General features: G+C 41.7%; 1 protein-coding gene across 1 annotated transcript; it reads right to left on the minus strand.

The window, feature by feature from the left end:
• Positions 1 to 803: 803 nt before the first annotated feature.
• LOC138329780 (mechanosensory protein 2-like) lies at positions 804 to 8,267 on the minus strand. The gene is made up of 7 exons (XM_069277073.1): positions 7,955 to 8,267; positions 5,562 to 5,692; positions 5,112 to 5,184; positions 2,613 to 2,695; positions 1,785 to 1,988; positions 1,289 to 1,344; positions 804 to 954 (listed from the first exon to the last, which is right to left on the minus strand). The coding sequence occupies exons 1-7, from the start codon at positions 7,965 to 7,967 to the stop codon at positions 804 to 806; spliced, it is 711 nt and encodes a 236-aa protein (XP_069133174.1). The 5' UTR covers positions 7,968 to 8,267.
• Positions 8,268 to 22,100: the final 13,833 nt, after the last annotated feature.

The following is a 22,100-nucleotide window of genomic DNA, read 5'->3' on the forward strand; positions in this document are numbered from 1 at the left end:
TAGCACATACAATGTATACCTGCGTAAAAACAACATTTTAAGCACCTACATTTAAAAAAAAGACATATGGAGTTTCCATAACATGTGTATATATTAAAGCGTTTTCACCACCTGTCTTTGTAGCGATGTGTTAAATAAATCATCTAAAATATCAATTCATCAATTATAATGATGGAGTTGTAAACACGTTTAATTCATGATCTTTTGAAATAAAATTAGATTATGCATAAATACAAAAAAAAAAACAACAAAAAACATAAAAAAGACAATGATATGTACATTATAGTTGTATTATAAACACGCTGTATTCCTAAACTGGGAAAAGAGAATACGATTATGCATAAATATAAAAAAACTCATTTCGACATCCACAAATAAAATATCTACAGCCTTTACAGCCTACATGCATGTACATATGTTAATTACAAAGCCTTCGGTTTAAAATCTATAAAAAATAATGTTGAATCACATATCACTCAAATTCTAAATCAACTACATCGTGACTCGTGGTGCTGAATAATTTCATAATATGATTTTGGTATCTTCACTTTTCGACGAAATTGCTGATGATGTCCACCGGAAGTGGGAACACGATGGTGGAGTTTTTCTCGCTAGCGATGTCGTTGAGCGTCTGTAGATACCGAAGCTGAATGGCGGCTGGGGAAGCGGCAAGAGGTATTCGGACGCCTCCATTCAAAGCTAAGAGACGAACTCTGCTGTCCCCCTCGACGCGGCTGATATGACCGTGGTAGGCAACAAGAACGCGGAGATAAAGCGAACATTAAGTTCTACATATCAGCAATTTAGGGTTTTCTTAGAAAATTGACCATATATTGTTTTGTTCTGTTGATATGAAATGACATATATATAAATACCTTGGCCCTAGCCTGTCGTGAAGCCTCCGCCTCGGCAGCCATGGCTCTCTGTAACTGGTGTGGTAACCGCACGTCCTTACTGAAGACAGATGATAACGATATTAATCAGTGCAGGGTCATAATAATATACTCTCATCTTAGCGAGAACATATGGATGTTGTTTTCGTCGAAATGCGTAATGGAGACCTATCAAAGCGCATTGGCTTCATTTGTGATAAATAAATAGATATGAGACTTAATATTCCTTTGAATTGGTTGATAAATTTACCAGATAGGTTTCAATTTTGGATTCAAGGGTAACAAATAATTGTGAGTAGAACCCCCACAGTTTAACCACTATTATCAACCATTTGACGGTGGACCGAGATATTACTATAAAAACTAAATGCATCATAATGGAGAGGAAAACTTACATTTCTACCCGGTCTACCGTCACTCCCCAGGGTTTAGTCGAAGTGTCCAAAAGTTGCTGGAAAATAATACAATAATGAAGTTTATTGACATAATTTCACCATTGCTATAGGACGTCGTAACATCCTGACATACCTAAAAACCTGTATGCTATCTGTAGCCATCACTTTCACGATACTCCAGGTGTTACTCTAACTGTCTTTATATCCACTCCTGGAAGATGCCATAGCACATTTTAATATTTTGTGTCCGACAACAGATGTTTCATGTTCATAAAAATGTGATTGACTGGTTTTGAAGTTGGGCGTCGTTGTTGCTGTAATCTTCCAGTGAAGTTCACAGGCTTGTGATTGGTTACTTGTGTTTTCTCCTGAACTGTCATCAGTGTTACTATGCATATCTCAGGGGTGGATATAATGACAGTGATAGTAACATCTGGAATATCGAGTAAGTAGACTCCAATGCCAATACAGATATGTTGAAAGGTTGATTACTTACCTTCATATGCCTCGTGATGGAGTCCCTATCTGACAGCATTTCAGCCATGTTCTTCGTACCCAGGACATTCCGCAGAGTGGTGGCAGCTAAAAGTTTGGTGGACTCGAAAGCGTCCTGCACATTACATACTGACATCACAGCGTCAAAAACATAACAATATATTACAGCGTCAACCGCCACCGTAACGGAGTCCTTGGATAGGATCTTAAAAGACAAAAGGCAGTGTCAAAAACATAATAGATTAAAGCATCGACCGTTACTGTAACGGAGTCCTTGAATATGATCTAAAAAGGCAAGAGAAAGTGTCAAAAACATAACAGTATATTAACAGCGATCACAATCATTGTGAAGGATGTCTCGGATAGAATGTAAAAAGACAAAACGTAGTGTCAAAGTGTGAAAGTCTCAAAACACAATAATAGATTAAAGCGTTGACCGCCACCATAACGGAGTTCTTGGATAGGATCTAAAACGACAAAAGGTAGTGTCAAAAACATACTAGATTAAGAGCGATCACAGCCACAGTGTAGGAGTCCTCAGGAACAGGACAATGAGAAATATTACCAAGCACAATATCGTGTATATATGCTAGTCTTATAGTGAGGAAAAGTAGTCGAAAAGAGATGCGATGATGTTTAACTTTGGTATCTGAATATAAGTATTTTGTATAGGCCTTTAGTACCGCGTATACCCGGATACCACAACTCTTTAAGAACATGACCTAATACACAAGAAAACGTCTCAAAATGCCCAAAGTTGACGATTTCAGTCGGAGTTATCGCCAAAACTAATCTATGCACGCAACTAAGTACAATCAGAGATGCATACCTCTTGAGGCGGAACGTCGAAGCTAAGAGTGCGCATGTCAACCTTCTTAAACTCGTCGATACATGGATATAGACAAAATAGACCTGTAAATTAAAATTGACCAGAATTATGGTGCATTTTACGTTTAAAGTTTTATCTTCATATGGAATTAGTATCAGATCTTATAAATGATATGCTGAAGTTTTCTGATACCTATATCGTAGTATTTCATTTAGAGCATTGTTATTATACGTAATTTTCCACCAGCACTGGATGTCTTTTTGTGACGTTTCATTATCTAGTAAGATGTGTATTCTGTCACCTTCACCAAAAAGACCAGGTAACATACGTACACAAAGTGAAATGTTAATTGACTTTGGGTCAATGACCCATTAGTACAAAAGTATATGCGTTGTATAAATACATATTGTGTACAACATGCATTATATTATTATTTAATTAAGATGTAAATATAAGCTATATAAAGTTAACGTATTATTTATATCTACAGATGTATTACTAGTTTTACTTACTTTATTACAGACTTACAATGATGCCCTCATTCATAGGAATGACACAAATACACAAGTTGACAAACAAATATTAGGGGAAATCCTGATAATAATCAGTCAGAGAGAAAAAGAAAAGTACAAGATAATACCATTTCGTTAAATACGACAGGCGGACGCCGGAAATTAAAATAATCAATAACACATACATATATGCATGTTGACTATCATATTATTCTACAACTTAGCGCTTCTATGATCAATTTTCCTAACAAGTTCATTTTGTTTTCTATTTGTGCTCAATAATTTGATTACTTTGAAGAGAGACGGTTTATTCCAAAAGCATTTCTTTATATATTTTCGTCTAATATTTGAATATTTTTGACATATTAGTAAAAAATGGAATTCATCTTCAACTTCCAAAGCATTACAGTTTATACAATATCTATGACACCTGGGTATATTCTTATATCTTTTTGATTCTATAGCTGAGTTGTGTGCTGAAAGTCTCAATTTCACTATCAATTTTCTTATTTTTTATTTTATTAATTTTTTAATGAGGTAAAATTGCAAAGTAACCTTACTAACCATATGCTTGTATAGATCACATTTACTCGACATATCTAATGAGTTAAAAAAAAGTCTGACAGGCCTGATAATTAATTCTTTCTTTTAAAATTGAGGCAAATACACAATATCAACAGGTAATTGACGTAGCCATATATGTCCAAATCAAAGTTCAAATAATGTTTATCTTGACGTATAAAAGCCAGTTCTGCTTTGGATTTTCTTTCTTGGCATCTATGTACAGTGATTTGTGATTGTCACTCAGTATACTATTATCAGAATTTATCAATTTGAACCAAAATTTGAACTATCTAGATAGTTGAATATTCTTGGGTGAGAGTCGCCCAAGTTCGATATACTGAACCAAAATTTTAACTATCTAGATAGTTGAATATTCTTGGGTGAGAGTCGCCCAAGTTCGATATACATGTAAACCATAGTGTTACACGTAGATTTTTTTTAAACATCCAGTTAGTTTTTACAAAATTCTAAATGTACCTTTTTAACTTCTAATGTACATGTACACCATATTTCACACGCATAGCAATGTAAGTGTCAATCGAATCCAACATAGCTTTTACATTCAAATTCAAAAACTAGCTTTAGACAAAGACTTAAATGTGTTATCAAAATTAAGAACAAATACTAAATAATTGAAATGGTATACTACTTGGATGTTTAAACCGTCATATATCCATTATTCATTATCCTTGACAATGCCACCCTTCCTTAAAACAACAATTTTTGTATTATTTGTATTCAAGTCATTTTCCATTTCTTAGAATAAGACCTTAAATTACCAAAAAGGCACTGTAGATCTTCAACTGTTTCTGAGAATAGCACTAAACTATCGGCGTACATATACAATACCAGAAAAAGACTTAGCTCTCAGAAGTCGTAACTTGGGGCTCCATTTTCGATAAAGTAATTTTCAAAATTATTAATAAACAGGAAAAAAGTAAGGGAGATAAAATCTGCCCTAGGAATTAACCGACCTCTGTGTTTTTCCGTTATGTAAAACACATGATTTTACGGAGTTATATAACGATTTTACTGTTTTTAAGAAATTACCACGTAAGCCCAATTTAGAAATTTTATACCATAGGCGTACTCTGTCTACATAATCAAAAGCCTTTTGAAAATCAACGAAACAGCAATACAGGCGTTTTTGCCTTTAAAGGGATTTTTGGTAATTATAGATTGCAACGCAATAATACACTGTAGCATTAATAGTACCAAGTTTGGTCGAAACCCAAACTAAGCATCCGATAAAAGATCGTTAGTTACACAAATATCCATCACCTTCTTGTTTAGAACAGAGGTAAACGATTTACACAGACAACTTATAAGAAGTTGTTTTGAATGTAAATGGTCCACATCAATCGTTTATTTTATATCATGAAAGCCAAATCTAGATTGCAGCATATTACACCTGTAAACTCACCTGGACCTTTAGCTCCGCCGGACACCACCCGACCGAGTCTGAAGATGACAGCCTTCTCGTACTCCTGTACAACCTGAGTGGGGGTGAGCAAAGAAATTCAGTAATGATTTAAGATGATTTCTTTAATCGTTCAGTTTTTTTGTATATCTTTTATTTTTGCAACCCATTTTGCCAAACTTTACTATAAAGACCAATGAAATCGAATCTAAACCCTTGTTTCAAATTACTGTCTACAACTTTACTAAATAAGCCTAACTTCATCTATGTAAAAACGGAATCATGAGGGCAATAACACGCTAAACCGTTTGTGTCTATGATAATGTTAACATTACGTTCCTTTATATGTTTTCTATATTGTCAATAAAAAAACTTCATCTTGTAAACGTTTGAAATACTAAACAACGTGTTTGTGGTGTTGATTTGCTGATACGTTGTGTCTGACAGGCTCACCTTAATAGAACCATACAGTGAGAAAGGAAACAGAAGAACGACGAGACAGCCGGATAGGAACATGAGTATGTATCCACAACAGCCAAGGTCGCCATCCCGCTCTTGTGTATAGTCGACCCGGGAGGACCTTTCTGGAAGGGAAAATATAACAATTGATCATCCAATTAAATAAGCAATACAGTCGGACAGGAACATTAATATGTAACTATTACAGCTGAGGTGGACGTCTCGTTCTGGTGTATAGTTTAGAAGAATAATGTAAACATGATTATTCCATTTAAGTGATAAAAAATGAAACAGAACAACGACGAGACAGCATGATAATGGAGGTCGCTGTCTTGTTCGCGTGAAAAGACGAGCCAAGACGACTCTTCTGGAAGGAAAAATATAAAAATGATCATTCGATTTAACCTAGTGATACGTGATAAAGGAGTGCGTTGGGACAGCTGGTCAGGAACATCCGATCGCGATACCACCGTCCCGTTAATGTTCAAAGTCGACCCCATGACGATCCGTCTAAGAGATAGTCTAATTATCTATAAACTATAAAAAAAGATTGATGATCGTGTCTGAATCATTTTATTAATGTAAGAGACTAATTGAGACTAATATTTGGGTGGACGAACAGAAGATCGGCACATTTTTATCGAATGTCCTAAGCAGGAGTCAAACTCGGGCATCTGGCGTGATAACCAGCGTCTCTGCCGATCGCTACTGAACCAGTCTTTTCCCTATCAGCCGAGGGACAAAAAAAAACAACAAAAAACGGCACGGGTATTGTACAAGCATCATCCAATTAACTAAAACACATATTATCTGTCAACTAATAAATCAATGTTACTTGTTATGTACTATCAAGGGGGTATACAGTACCTGTCATTAGATTAAACCACTGGAGTAAAAATCAATAAAACGTGATGAGCAAATTCTAAATCAATACTAGCATCATTTCGCTATAAAATGGATTATTAGTTAGGGGATTTAGCATCCTCTCTAAAGCAGCTTCTATCATAGGTGAAGGAGAACATCAACAACGAGGGGCATTTGAGGACAAGTTTGAGTTACACGCAAAATGTCAGGACCAATATGGTTGAGATAAGTGTCATTTAAAATCAAACAATACGGAAAAATATGTAGCAACAAGACTTGCACTGTGAAAATACTATGATGATTAATAAGATACAACGCCAGGGTAATATGGGAATGGGTTCAGATATGCATTAAGACAACGTCAACAAGAAACAGTAAAGGTCAACATGATCATGCAGATGAGTAGAGGTCATGACAACCAAAAGAACTTACATCAAAACACACAACAACTTTAATTATAATATCGCTGGTTAACTTATGATCATCGACAAGAAATATGTTCTTGGTTATATACACAATTGTTTTGTTTTGCTACAATATCGTAGCTAAACTTTTCGACGGTTATTGTCGTCCTGAAAAAATCAATGGCACCATGCACTATATGGAATGAAGTACCAATTGCGCATGTTTCAAAATCAAGATAAATTATCTTATATGTATTTTTGTGTAAATTAGACCGATATACAATACACGATTAAACATCAGTTATTGTTCAAATAATGAATATCGTTTAATATCTCCATTAACATTTTAACATTTGGATTTGTTTTAGTTCTATGCTAATAATTAAGACAGCTTATGAGAGCTGATCAATAGTGCACTGTTCTCGTGTTAAATGGAATATTGACAGTCAGGAACATATGACAAACATTTAAAATTTCATCAAGACAAAGGTTTAGATGTCATCAGACAGTTCTAAGCTCTGACAGACAGAATATCATCAATACTTAACAATAAGGAAAATAGGGATCCATTTGAAGAAATATATTCGATACTATGATTATTCAATGTCTACTAAGAGAAGTTACTATGACACGGACGAGAATCCTCTTTTTAACGCGTATATTTGAGGTTTTATGTTTGAATCTTTCTGTTTACGTTGTTTCTTTTTACCTGGGATTGAAGAAGTATTTTCAGTCATTAGGTAAACAGAATCACAAATTAAGTCTTTATGTTTGTATAGCAAGAAGGTTTGTCCTGGTGGATTTTTTTGGCTTAACGGATCATTAAGACCGCAGTCGATAACGTCATCTAAAGGAAATCCAAAAACATACTAATGCTTCATGTGATGATATTGATAAACAGCCAGTGAACATTTCATGTGTAACGTTTTGATGAAATTATAGTATATTAGAACTCTGTCACCTTTATATATATATACTAATACATCGTTCACAAAAATCTACCACACACATGCTACTCAGATATAGCGATAACTAACCCTGGTCCATAGCGTTCGGACGTAGACCAACTCAACAATGTTACACCACAGAGTCGTTATTTCCCTTTGTTAATACTCTTACCTTGCATTTCCATGACGTCGTTCTTTCTTTAGCACTATACTGGACAGACTGACGGAGGAGACGTCGTACGCCGCGTCGATCTGGCGGTACACGACCTATAATGAGTCCATTTACATGGTATGGTAATTCCTGATGAATATTTCGCAACAGATATAGAAGTCATGTGTAACTGTCTATTTACAAAAAAACTGGTTTCATTGCAAAGTCGATATCAGCCTATCAACCATACATTGTGTACTGTGGTAATTGAGATATGATTACGGTGAATCCGTGCTGAAAAGCTTACAATGTAAACATGTCTGTATTTATCATGGAAGCGTTGACTCTAACGGAGGTGTACACTGTTCCTACTGGCCATTATCTGTACGGACGGTATCGATCCGAACTAAAAGCCTTCCACAAACCACATCAATATCCTCATTGTCGAACATCCATTCTTTTACGCTCAGACGTCATTATCTGCTTTGACAAATTTCAACTTGAAGTAACTGAACCTATTGATTCGTACCATCCATTACATGTATTAGGTTATGGAATGGGACGTTGATGATTAAGTTTTGATATGTTCATTACAGTAATTGTCATGTCTAGGAGAAAATGTACATGCAAATTGCATGTATTTTGGAATAAAATGCATTTAAGTATTGGATTTGACAGCTGAAAGCCTTGTATTCTCTAGAGCTCACACAGTAAAACGCTAAATGGCAATCATCCCGTAGACATTTAAATTGTGCTCATTTCGTGCACTGAATGACAACTTTAAACGATGAATACAGAATGCACGTGTAAAATATGTAAATTGATTGAGAAGTTCCTACTTTCTTTTCAGGCGTAAGTTTACGGTTTTTATGTTATGTGTTAAATCTCCATAAATATAAACGTTACTCGTAAACACACTAAAACAGCGGCAAAACACAACTCTCGATTTCAATATTGTCATGATCAAAATCTAGTCTTTTTGAGGGATGCATTCTACAGTATGCAAAAATGAGAATAAAACCGCAGTCTCTGAATGAGGAAACATCTTCTGTATTTATAAGAAATAATGTGAACCAAGTTTCTAATGTATTTCCATGGAAACATTTTTTTTAAAGTAAGTTTTAAAGGCAATTCCATGGATATATTTTACTGAACGATCTATCATACGTGTCGACTTACTGACGTCAGCCCATTATGTGTTCATACGTGTCGACTTACTGACGTCAGCCCATTATGTGTTCATACGTGTCGACTTACTGACGTCAGCCCATTATGTGTTCATACGTGTCGACTTACTGACGGTCAGCCCATTATGTGTTCATACGTGTCGACTTACTGACGGTCAGCCCATTATGTGTTCATACGTGTCGACTTACTGACGGTCAGCCCATTATGTGTTCATACGTGTCGACTTACTAACGGTCAGCCCATTATGTGTTCAGACGTGTCGACTTACTGACGTCAGCCCATTATGTGTTCAGACGTGTCGACTTATTGACGGTAAGCCCATTATGTGTTCATACGTGTCGACTTACTGACGGTCAACCCATTATGTGTTCATACGTGTCGACTTACAGACGGTCAGGCCCAATATGTGTTCATACGTGTCGACTTACTGACGGTCAGACCAATATGTGTTCATACGTGTTGACTTACTGACGGTCAGCCCATTATGTGTTCATACGTGTGTCGACTTACTGACGGTCAACCCATTATGTGTTCATACGTGTCGACTTACTGACGGTCAGGCCATTATGTGTTCATACGTGTCGACTTACTGACGGTCAGCCATTATGTGTTCATACGTGTCGACTTACTGACGGTCAGCCCATTATGTGTTCATACGTGTCGACTTATTGACGGTAAGCCCATTATGTGTTCATACGTGTCGACTTACTGACGGTCAGCCCATTATGTGTTCATACGTGTCGACTTACTGACGGTCAGCCCATTATGTGTTCATACGTGTCGACTTACTGACGGTCAGCCCATTATGTGTTCATACGTGTCGACTTACTGACGGTCAGCCCATTATGTGTTCATACGTGTCGACTTACTGACGGTCAGGCCAATATGTGTTCATACGTGTCGACTTACTGACGGTCAGGCCATTATGTGTTCATACGTGTCGACTTACTGACGGTCAGCCCATTATGTGTTCATACGTGTCGACTTACTGACGGTTAGGCCATTATATGTTCATACGTGTCGACTTACTGACGGTCAGCCCATTATGTGTTCATACGTGTCGACTTACTGACGGTCAGCCCATTATGTGTTCATACGTGTCGACTTACTGACGGTAAGCCCATTATGTGTTCATACGTGTCGACTTACTGACGGTCAAGCCATTATGTGTTCATACGTGTCGACTTACTGACGGTCAGCCCATTATGTGTTCATACGTGTCGACTTACTGACGGTCAGGCCATTATGTGTTCATACGTGTCGACTTACTGACGGTCAGGCCAATATGTGTTCATACGTGTTGACTTACTGACGTCAGCCCATTATGTGTTCATACGTGTGTCGACTTACTGACGGTTAGGCCATTATATGTTCATACGTGTCGACTTACTGACGGTTAGGCCATTATATGTTCATACGTGTCGACTTACTGACGGTTAGCCCATTATGTGTTCATACGTGTCGACTTACTGACGGTCAGCCCATTATGTGTTCATACGTGTCGACTTACTGACGGTCAGCCCATTATGTGTTCATACGTGTCGACTTACTGACGGTCAGCCCATTATGTGTTCATACGTGTCGACTTACTGACGGTCAGCCCATTATGTGTTCATACGTGTCGACTTACTGACGGTCAGGCCATTATGTGTTCATACGTGTCGACTTACTGACGGTCAGGCCAATATGTGTTCATACGTGTCGACTTACTGACGTCAGCCCATTATGTGTTCATACGTGTCGACTTACTGACGGTCAGCCCATTATGTGTTCATACGTGTCGACTTACTGACGGTCAGCCCATTATGTGTTCATACGTGTCGACTTACTGACGGTCAGCCCATTATGTGTTCATACGTGTCGACTTACTGACGGTCAGCCCATTATGTGTTCATACGTGTCGACTTACTGACGGTCAGCCCATTATGTGTTCATACGTGTCGACTTACTGACGGTCAGCCCATTATGTGTTCATACGTGTCGACTTACTGACGGTCAGGCCATTATGTGTTCATACGTGTCGACTTACTGACGGTCAGCCCATTATGTGTTCATACGTGTCGACTTACTGACGGTCAGCCCATTATGTGTTCATACGTGTCGACTTACTGACGGTCAGGCCATTATGTGTTCATACGTGTCGACTTACTGACGGTCAGGCCATTATGTGTTCATACGTGTCGACTTACTGACGGTCAACCCATTATGTGTTCATACGTGTCGACTTACTGACGGTCAACCCATTATGTGTTCATACGTGTCGACTTAATGACGGTCAACCCATTATGTGTTCATACGTGTCGACTTACTGACGGTCAGCCATTATGTGTTCATACGTGTCGACTTACTGACGGTCAGCCATTATGTGTTCATACGTGTCGACTTACTGACGTCAGCCATTATGTGTTCATACGTGTCGACTTACTGATCAGCATTATGTGTTCATTAGTGTCGACTACTGACGGTCAGCCATTATGTGTTCATAGTGTCGACTTACTGACGGTCAGCCCATTATGTGTTCATACGTGTCGACTTACTGACGGTCAGGCCATTATGTGTTCATACGTGTCGACTTACTGACGGTCAGGCCATTATGTGTTCATACGTGTCGACTTACTGACGGTCAGGCCATTATGTGTTCATACGTGTGTCGACTTACTGACGGTCAACCCATTATGTGTTCATACGTGTCGACTTACTGACGGTCAGGCCATTATGTGTTCATACGTGTCGACTTACTGACGGTCAGCCCATTATGTGTTCATACGTGTCGACTTACTGACGGTCAGCCCATTATATGTGTTCATACGTGTCGACTTATTGACGGTAAGCCCATTATGTGTTCATACGTGTCGACTTACTGACGGTAAGCCCATTATGTGTTCATACGTGTCGACTTACTGACGGTCAGCCCATTATGTGTTCATACGTGTCGACTTACTGACGGTCAGCCCATTATGTGTTCATACGTGTCGACTTACTGACGATCAGCCCATTATATGTTCATACGTGTCGACTTACTGACGGTCAGCCCATTATGTGTTCATACGTGTCGACTTACTGACGGTCAGGCCATTATGTGTTCATACGTGTCGACTTACTGACGGTCAGCCCATTATGTGTTCATACGTGTCGACTTACTGACGGTCAGCCCATTATGTGTTCATACGTGTCGACTTACTGACGTCAGCCCATTATGTGTTCATACGTGTCGACTTACTGACGGTCAGCCCATTATGTGTTCATACGTGTCGACTTACTGACGGTCAGCCCATTATGTGTTCATACGTGTCGACTTACTGACGGTCAGCCATTATGTGTTCATACGTGTCGACTTACTGACGGTCAGCTCATTATGTGTTCATAGGTGTCGACTTACTGACGGTTAGGCCATTTAATGTTCATACGTGTCGACTTACTGACGGTCAACCCATTATGTGTTCATACGTGTCGACTTACTGACGGTCAGGCCATTATGTGTTCATACGTGTCGACTTACTGACGGTCAGCCCATTATGTGTTCATACGTGTCGACTTACTGACGGTCAGCCATTATGTGTTCATACGTGTCGACTTACTGACGGTCAGCCATTATGTGTTCATACGTGTCGACTTACTGACGGTCAGCCATTATGTGTTCATACGTGTCGACTTACTGACGGTCACCCATTATGTGTTCATACGTGTCGACTTACTGACGGTCAGCCATTATGTGTTCATACGTGTCGACTTACTGACGGTCAGCCCATTATGTGTTCATACGTGTCGACTTACTGACGGTCAGGCCATTATGTGTTCATACGTGTCGACTTACTGACGGTCAGCCCATTATGTGTTCATACGTGTCGACTTACTGACGGTCAGGCCATTATGTGTTCATACGTGTCGACTTACTGACGGTCAAGGCCATTATGTGTTCATACGTGTCGACTTACTGACGGTCAGCCCATTATGTGTTCATACGTGTCGACTTACTGACGGTCAGCCATTATGTGTTCATACGTGTCGACTTACTGACGGTCAGGCCATTATATGTGTTCATACGTGTCGACTTACTGACGGTCAGCCATTATGTGTTCATACGTGTCGACTTACTGACGGTCAGCCATTATGTGTTCATACGTGTCGACTTACTGACGGTCAAGCCATTATGTGTTCATACGTGTCGACTTACTGACGGTCAGCCATTATGTGTTCATACGTGTCGACTTACTGACGGTCAGGCCATTATGTGTTCATACGTGTCGACTTACTGACGGTCAGCCCATTATGTGTTCATACGTGTCGACTTACTGACGGTCAGCCCATTATGTGTTCATACGTGTCGACTTACTGACGGTCAGCTCATTATGTGTTCATACGTGTCGACTTACTGACGGTCAACCCATTATGTGTTCATACGTGTCGACTTACTGACGGTCAGGCCATTATGTGTTCATACGTGTCGACTTACTGACGGTCAGCTCATTATGTGTTCATACGTGTCGACTTACTGACGGTCAGCCCATTATGTGTTCATACGTGTCGACTTAATGACGGTCAGCTCATTACATATGTGTTCATACGTGTCGACTTACTGACGGTCAGGCCATTATGTGTTCATACGTGTCGACTTACTGACGGTCAGCCCATTATGTGTTCATACGTGTCGACTTACTGACGGTCAGGCCATTATGTGTTCATACGTGTCGACTTACTGACGGTCAACCCATTATGTGTTCATACGTGTCGACTTACTGACGGTCAGCCCATTATGTGTTCATACGTGTCGACTTACTGACGGTCAGGCCATTATGTGTTCATACGTGTCGACTTACTGACGGTCAGCCCATTATGTGTTCATACGTGTCGACTTACTGACGGTCAGGCCATTATGTGTTCATACGTGTCGACTTACTGACGGTCAGCTCATTATGTGTTCATACGTGTCGACTTACTGACGGTCAGGCCATTATATGTTCATACGTGTCGACTTACTGACGGTCAACCCATTATGTGTTCATACGTGTCGACTTACTGACGGTCAGGTCATTATGTGTTCATACGTGTCGACTTACTGACGGTCAGCCCATTATGTGTTCATACGTGTCGACTTACTGACGGTCAGCCCATTATGTGTTCATACGTGTCGACTTACTGACGGTCAGCTCATTATGTGTTCATACGTGTCGACTTACTGACGGTCAAGCCCATTATGTGTTCATACGTGTCGACTTACTGACGGTCAGGCCATTATGTGTTCATACGTGTCGACTTACTGACGGTCAGGCCCATTATGTGTTCATACGTGTCGACTTACTGACGGTCAGCCCATTATGTGTTCATACGTGTCGACTTACTGACGGTCAGCCATTATGTGTTCATACGTGTCGACTTACTGACGGTCAGCCCATTATGTGTTCATACGTGTCGACTTACTGACGGTCAGCCCATTATGTGTTCATACGTGTCGACTTACTGACGGTCAGCCCATTATGTGTTCATACGTGTCGACTTACTGACGGTCAGCCCATTATGTGTTCATACGTGTCGACTTACTGACGGTCACCATTATGTGTTCATACGTGTCGACTTACTGACGGTCAGCCATTATGTGTTCATACGTGTCGACTTACTGACGGTCAGCCCATTATGTGTTCATACGTGTCGACTTACTGACGGTCAGGCCATTATGTGTTCATACGTGTCGACTTACTGACGGTCAACCCATTATGTGTTCATACGTGTCGACTTACTGACGGTCAGGCCATTATGTGTTCATACGTGTGTCGACTTACTGACGGTCAGGCCCATTATGTGTTCATACGTGTCGACTTACTGACGGTCAGGCCATTATGTGTTCATACGTGTCGACTTACTGACGGTCAGCCCATTATGTGTTCATACGTGTCGACTTACTGACGGTCAGCCATTATGTGTTCATACGTGTCGACTTACTGACGGTCAGCCCATTATGTGTTCATACGTGTCGACTTACTGACGGTCAGGCCATTATGTGTTCATACGTGTCGACTTACTGACGGTCAGCCCATTATGTGTTCATACGTGTCGACTTACTGACGGTCAGGCCATTATGTGTTCATACGTGTCGACTTACTGACGGTCAGGCTCATTATATGTTCATACGTGTCGACTTACTGACGGTCAGGCCCATTATGTGTTCATACGTGTCGACTTACTGACGGTCAGCCCATTATGTGTTCATACGTGTCGACTTACTGACGGTCAAGCCATTATATGTGTTCATACGTGTCGACTTACTGACGGTCAGGTCATTATGTGTTCATATACATGTCGACTTACTGACGGTCAGGTCATTATGTGTTCATAAGTGTCGACTTACAGACGGTCAGGCCATTATTGTGTTCATACGTGTCGACTTACTGACGGTCAGGCCAATATGTGTTCATACGTGTTGACTTACTGACGTCAGCCCATTATGTGTTCATACGTGTGTCGACTTACTGACGGTCAGCCCATTATGTGTTCATACGTGTCGACTTACTGACGGTTAGGCCATTATGTGTTCATACGTGTCGACTTACTGACGGTCAGGCCATTATGTGTTCATACGTGTCGACTTACTGACGGTCAGCCCATTATGTGTTCATACGTGTGTCGACTTACTGACGGTCAGCTCATTATGTGTTCATACGTGTCGACTTACTGACGGTTAGGCCATTATGTGTTCATACGTGTCGACTTACTGACGGTCAGCCCATTATGTGTTCATACGTGTCGACTTACTGACGGTCAACCCATTATGTGTTCATACGTGTCGACTTACTGACGGTCAGGCCATTATGTGTTCATACTGTGTCGACTTACTGACGGTCGCCCATTTTGTTCATACGTGTCGACTTACTGACGGTCAGGCTCCATTATGTGTTCATACGTGTCGACTTACTGACGGTCAGCCATTATGTGTTCATACGTGTCGACTTACTGACGGTCAGGCCATTATGTGTTCATACGTGTCGACTTACTGACGGTCAGCCCATTATGTGTTCATACGTGTCGACTTACTGACGGTCAGCCATTATGTGTTCATACGTGTCGACTTACTGACGGTCAGGCCCATTATGTGTTCATACGTGTCGACTTACTGACGGTCAGCCATTATGTGTTCATACGTGTCGACTTACTGACGGTCAGGCCCATTATGTGTTCATACGTGTCGACTTACTGACGGTCAACCATTATGTGTTCATACGTGTCGACTTACTGACGGTCAGCCATTATGTGTTCATACGTGTCGACTTACTGACGGTCAGCCATTATGTGTTCATACGTGTCGACTTACTGACGGTCAGCCCATTATGTGTTCATACGTGTCGACTTACTGACGGTCAGGCCATTATGTGTTCATACGTGTCGACTTACTGACGGTCAGCCCATTATGTGTTCATACGTGTCGACTTACTGACGGTCAGGCCATTATGTGTTCATACGTGTCGACTTACTGACGGTCAGGCCATTATGTGTTCATACGTGTTGACTTACTGACGGTCAGCCCATTATGTGTTCATACGTGTGTCGACTTACTGACGGTCAGCTCATTATGTGTTCATACGTGTCGACTTACTGACGGTTAGGCCATTATATGTTCATACGTGTCGACTTACTGACGGTCAACCCATTATGTGTTCATACGTGTCGACTTACTGACGGTCAGGCCATTATGTGTTCATACGTGTCGACTTACTGACGGTCAGCTCATTATGTGTTCATACGTGTCGACTTACTGACGGTCAGGCCATTATATGTTCATACGTGTCGACTTACTGACGGTCAACCCATTATGTGTTCATACGTGTCGACTTACTGACGGTCAGGCCATTATGTGTTCATACGTGTCGACTTACTGACGGTCAGCCCATTATGTGTTCATACGTGTCGACTTACTGACGGTCAGGCCATTATGTGTTCATACGTGTCGACTTACTGACGGTCAGCCCATTATGTGTTCATACGTGTCGACTTACTGACGGTCAGCCCATTATGTGTTCATACGTGTCGACTTACTGACGGTCAATCCATTATGTGTTCATACGTGTCGACTTACTGACGGTCAGGCCAATATGTGTTCATACGTGTGTCGACTTACTGACGGTCAGCCCATTATGTGTTCATACGTGTCGACTTACTGACGGTCAGCCCATTATGTGTTCATACGTGTCGACTTACTGACGGTCAGGCCATTATGTGTTCATACGTGTCGACTTACTGACGGTCAGGCCATTATGTGTTCATACGTGTGTCGACTTACTGACGGTCAACCCATTATGTGTTCATACGTGTCGACTTACTGACGGTCAGCCCATTATGTGTTCATACGTGTCGACTTACTGACGGTCAGCCCATTATGTGTTCATACGTGTCGACTTACTGACGGTCAGCCCATTATGTGTTCATACGTGTCGACTTACTGACGGTCAGCCCATTATGTGTTCATACGTGTCGACTTACTGACGGTCAGCCCATTATGTGTTCATACGTGTCGACTTACTGACGGTCAGGCCATTATGTGTTCATACGTGTCGACTTACTGACGGTCAGCCCATTATGTGTTCATACGTGTCGACTTACTGACGGTCAGGCCATTATGTGTTCATACGTGTCGACTTACTGACGGTCAACCCATTATGTGTTCATACGTGTCGACTTACTGACGGTCAGGCCATTATGTGTTCATACGTGTCGACTTACTGACGGTCAGGCCATTATGTGTTCATACGTGTCGACTTACTGACGGTCAGGCCATTATGTGTTCATACGTGTCGACTTACTGACGGTCAGCCCATTATGTGTTCATACGTGTCGACTTACTGACGGTCAGCCATTATGTGTTCATACGTGTCGACTTACTGACGGTCAGCCATTATGTGTTCATACGTGTCGACTTACTGACGGTCAAGCCCATTATGTGTTCATACGTGTCGACTTACTGACGGTCAGGCCATTATGTGTTCAATACGTGTCGACTTACTGACGGTCAGCCCATTATGTGTTCATACGTGTCGACTTACTGACGGTCAGGCCATTATGTGTTCATACGTGTCGACTTACTGACGGTCAGGCCATTATGTGTTCATACGTGTCGACTTACTGACGGTCAGGCCATTATGTGTTCATACGTGTCGACTTACTGACGGTCAGCCCATTATGTGTTCATACGTGTCGACTTACTGACGGTCAGGCCATTATGTGTTCATACGTGTCGACTTACTGACGGTCAGCCCATTATGTGTTCATACGTGTCGACTTACTGACGGTCAGGCCATTATGTGTTCATACGTGTCGACTTACTGACGGTCAGGCCATTATGTGTTCATACGTGTCGACTTACTGACGGTCAACCCATTATGTGTTCATACGTGTCGACTTACTGACGGTCAGGCCATTATGTGTTCATACGTGTCGACTTACTGACGGTCAGCCCATTATGTGTTCATACGTGTCGACTTACTGACGGTCAGCCCATTATGTGTTCATACGTGTCGACTTACTGACGGTCACCCATTATGTGTTCATACGTGTCGACTTACTGACGGTCAGCCCATTATGTGTTCATACGTGTCGACTTACTGACGGTCACCCATTATGTGTTCATACGTGTCGACTTACTGACGGTCAGGCCATTATGTGTTCATACGTGTCGACTTACTGACGGTCAGCCCATTATGTGTTCATACGTGTGTCGACTTACTGACGGTTAGGCCATTATATGTTCATACGTGTCGACTTACTGACGGTTAGGCCATTATATGTTCATACGTGTCGACTTACTGACGGTCAGCCCATTATGTGTTCATACGTGTCGACTTACTGACGGTCAGGCCATTATGTGTTCATACGTGTCGACTTACTGACGGTCAACCCATTATGTGTTCATACGTGTCGACTTACTGACGGTCAGGCCATTATGTGTTCATACGTGTCGACTTACTGACGGTTAGGCCATTATATGTTCATACGTGTCGACTTACTGACGGTCAGCCCATTATGTGTTCATACGTGTCGACTTACTGACGGTCAGCCATTATGTGTTCATACGTGTCGACTTACTGACGGTCAGCCCATTATGTGTTCATATGTGTCGACTTACTGACGGTCAGCCCATTATGTGTTCATAAGTGTCGACTTACAGACGGTCAGGCCATTATGTGTTCATACGTGTCGACTTACTGACGGTCAGGCCAATATGTGTTCATACGTGTTGACTTACTGACGTCAGCCCATTATGTGTTCATACGTGTGTCGACTTACTGACGGTCAGCTCATTATATGTGTTCATACCTGTCGACTTACTGACGGTCAGGTCATTATGTGTTCATACGTGTCGACTTACTGACGGTCAACCATTATGTGTTCATACGTGTCGACTTACTGACGGTCAGGCCATTATGTGTTCATACGTGTCGACTTACTGACGGTCAGGCCCATTATGTGTTCATACGTGTCGACTTACTGACGGTCACGCCATTATGTGTTCATACGTGTCGACTTACTGACGGTCAGCTCATTATGTGTTCATACGTGTCGACTTACTGACGGTCAGGCCATTATGTGTTCATACGTGTCGACTTACTGACGGTCAGCCCATTATGTGTTCATACGTGTCGACTTACTGACGGTCAGCCCATTATGTGTTCATACGTGTCGACTTACTGACGGTCAGCCCATTATGTGTTCATACGTGTCGACTTACTGACGGTCAGGCCATTATGTGTTCATACGTGTCGACTTACTGACGGTCAGCCCATTATGTGTTCATACGTGTGTCGACTTACTGACGGTCAGGCCATTATATGTTCATACGTGTCGACTTACTGACGGTCAGCCCATTATGTGTTCATACGTGTCGACTTACTGACGGTCAGCCCATTATGTGTTCATACGTGTCGACTTACTGACGGTCAGCCATATGTGTTCATACGTGTCGACTTACTGACGGTCAGCCATTATGTGTTCATACGTGTCGACTTACTGACGGTCAGCCCATTATGTGTTCATACGTGTCGACTTACTGACGGTCAGCCCATTATGTGTTCATACGTGTCGACTTACTGACGGTCAGCCCATTATGTGTTCATACGTGTCGACTTACTGACGGTCAGGCCATTATGTGTTCATACGTGTCGACTTACTGACGGTCAGCCCATTATGTGTTCATACGTGTCGACTTACTGACGGTCAGCCCATTATATGTTCATACGTGTCGACTTACTGACGGTCAGCCCATTATGTGTTCATACGTGTCGACTTACTGACGGTCAGGCCATTATGTGTTCATACGTGTTGACTTACTGACGTCAGCCCATTATGTGTTCATACGTGTGTCGACTTACTGACGGTCAGCCCATTATGTGTTCATACGTGTCGACTTACTGACGGTCAGGCCATTATGTGTTCATACGTGTCGACTTACTGACGGTCAGCCCATTATGTGTTCATACGTGTCGACTTACTGACGGTCAGCCCATTATGTGTTCATACGTGTCGACTTACTGACGGTCAGCCCATTATGTGTTCATACGTGTCGACTTACTGACGGTCAGCCCATTATGTGTTCATACGTGTCGACTTACTGACGGTCAGCCCATTATGTGTTCATACGTGTCGACTTACTGACGGTCAGGCCATTATGTGTTCATACGTGTCGACTTACTGACGGTCAGCCCATTATGTGTTCATACGTGTCGACTTACTGACGGTCAGCCCATTATGTGTTCATACGTGTCGACTTACTGACGGTCAGCCCATTATGTGTTCATACGTGTCGACTTACTGACGGTCAGCCCATTATGTGTTCATACGTGTCGACTTACTGACGGTCAGGCCATTATGTGTTCATACGTGTCGACTTACTGACGGTCAGGCCATTATGTGTTCATACGTGTCGACTTACTGACGTCAGCCCATTATGTGTTCATACGTGTCGACTTATTGACGGTCAGGCCATTATGTGTTCATACGTGTCGACTTACTGACGGTCAGGCCAATATGTGTTCATACGTGTCGACTTACTGACGGTCAGCCCATTATGTGTTCATACGTGTGTCGACTTACTGACGGTCAGCTCATTATGTGTTCATACGTGTCGACTTACTGACGGTTAGGCCATTATATGTTCATACGTGTCGACTTACTGACGGTCAACCCATAATGTGTTCATACGTGTCGACTTACTGACGGTCAGGCCATTATGTGTTCATACGTGTCGACTTACTGACGGTCAGCCCATTATGTGTTCATACGTGTCGACTTACTGACGGTCAGCTCATTATGTGTTCATACGTGTCGACTTACTGACGGTCAGGCCATTATATGTTCATACGTGTCGACTTACTGACGGTCAACCCATTATGTGTTCATACGTGTCGACTTACTGACGGTCAGGCCATTATGTGTTCATACGTGTCGACTTACTGACGGTCACCCATTATGTGTTCATACGTGTCGACTTACTGACGGTCAACCCATTATGTGTTCATACGTGTCGACTTACTGACGGTCACCCATTATGTGTTCATACGTGTCGACTTACTGACGGTCAGCCCATTATGTGTTCATACGTGTCGACTTACTGACGGTCAGCCCATTATGTGTTCATACGTGTCGACTTACTGACGGTCAGCCCATTATGTGTTCATACGTGTCGACTTACTGACGGTCAGCCCATTATGTGTTCATACGTGTCGACTTACTGACGGTCAACCCATAATGTGTTCATACGTGTCGACTTACAGACGGTCAGGCCATTATGTGTTCATACGTGTCGACTTACTGACGGTCAGGCCATTATGTGTTCATACGTGTCGACTTACTGACGGTCAATCCATTATGTGTTCATACGTGTCGACTTACTGACGGTCAGGCCATTATGTGTTCATACGTGTCGACTTACTGACGGTCAGGCCATTATGTGTTCATACGTGTCGACTTACTGACGGTTTCAGCCCATTATGTGTTCATA

The sequence above is a fragment of the Argopecten irradians genome, chromosome 8 (genome assembly GCF_041381155.1).
Source record: "Argopecten irradians isolate NY chromosome 8, Ai_NY, whole genome shotgun sequence".
Classification (NCBI taxonomy): Eukaryota; Metazoa; Mollusca; class Bivalvia; order Pectinida; family Pectinidae; genus Argopecten; species Argopecten irradians.

What these genes read in the sequence shown, in the direction of transcription:
- LOC138329780 (XM_069277073.1), bottom strand. An exon ending in CCATCACGAGGCATATGAAG is followed by an intron (nt 1,345 to 1,784) that starts GTAAGTAATCAA and finishes ATTATTTTCCAG; the next exon opens with CAACTTTTGGACACTTCGAC. An exon ending in ACGGTAGACCGGGTAGAAAT is followed by an intron (nt 955 to 1,288) that starts GTAAGTTTTCCT and finishes ATCTGTCTTCAG; the next exon opens with TAAGGACGTGCGGTTACCAC.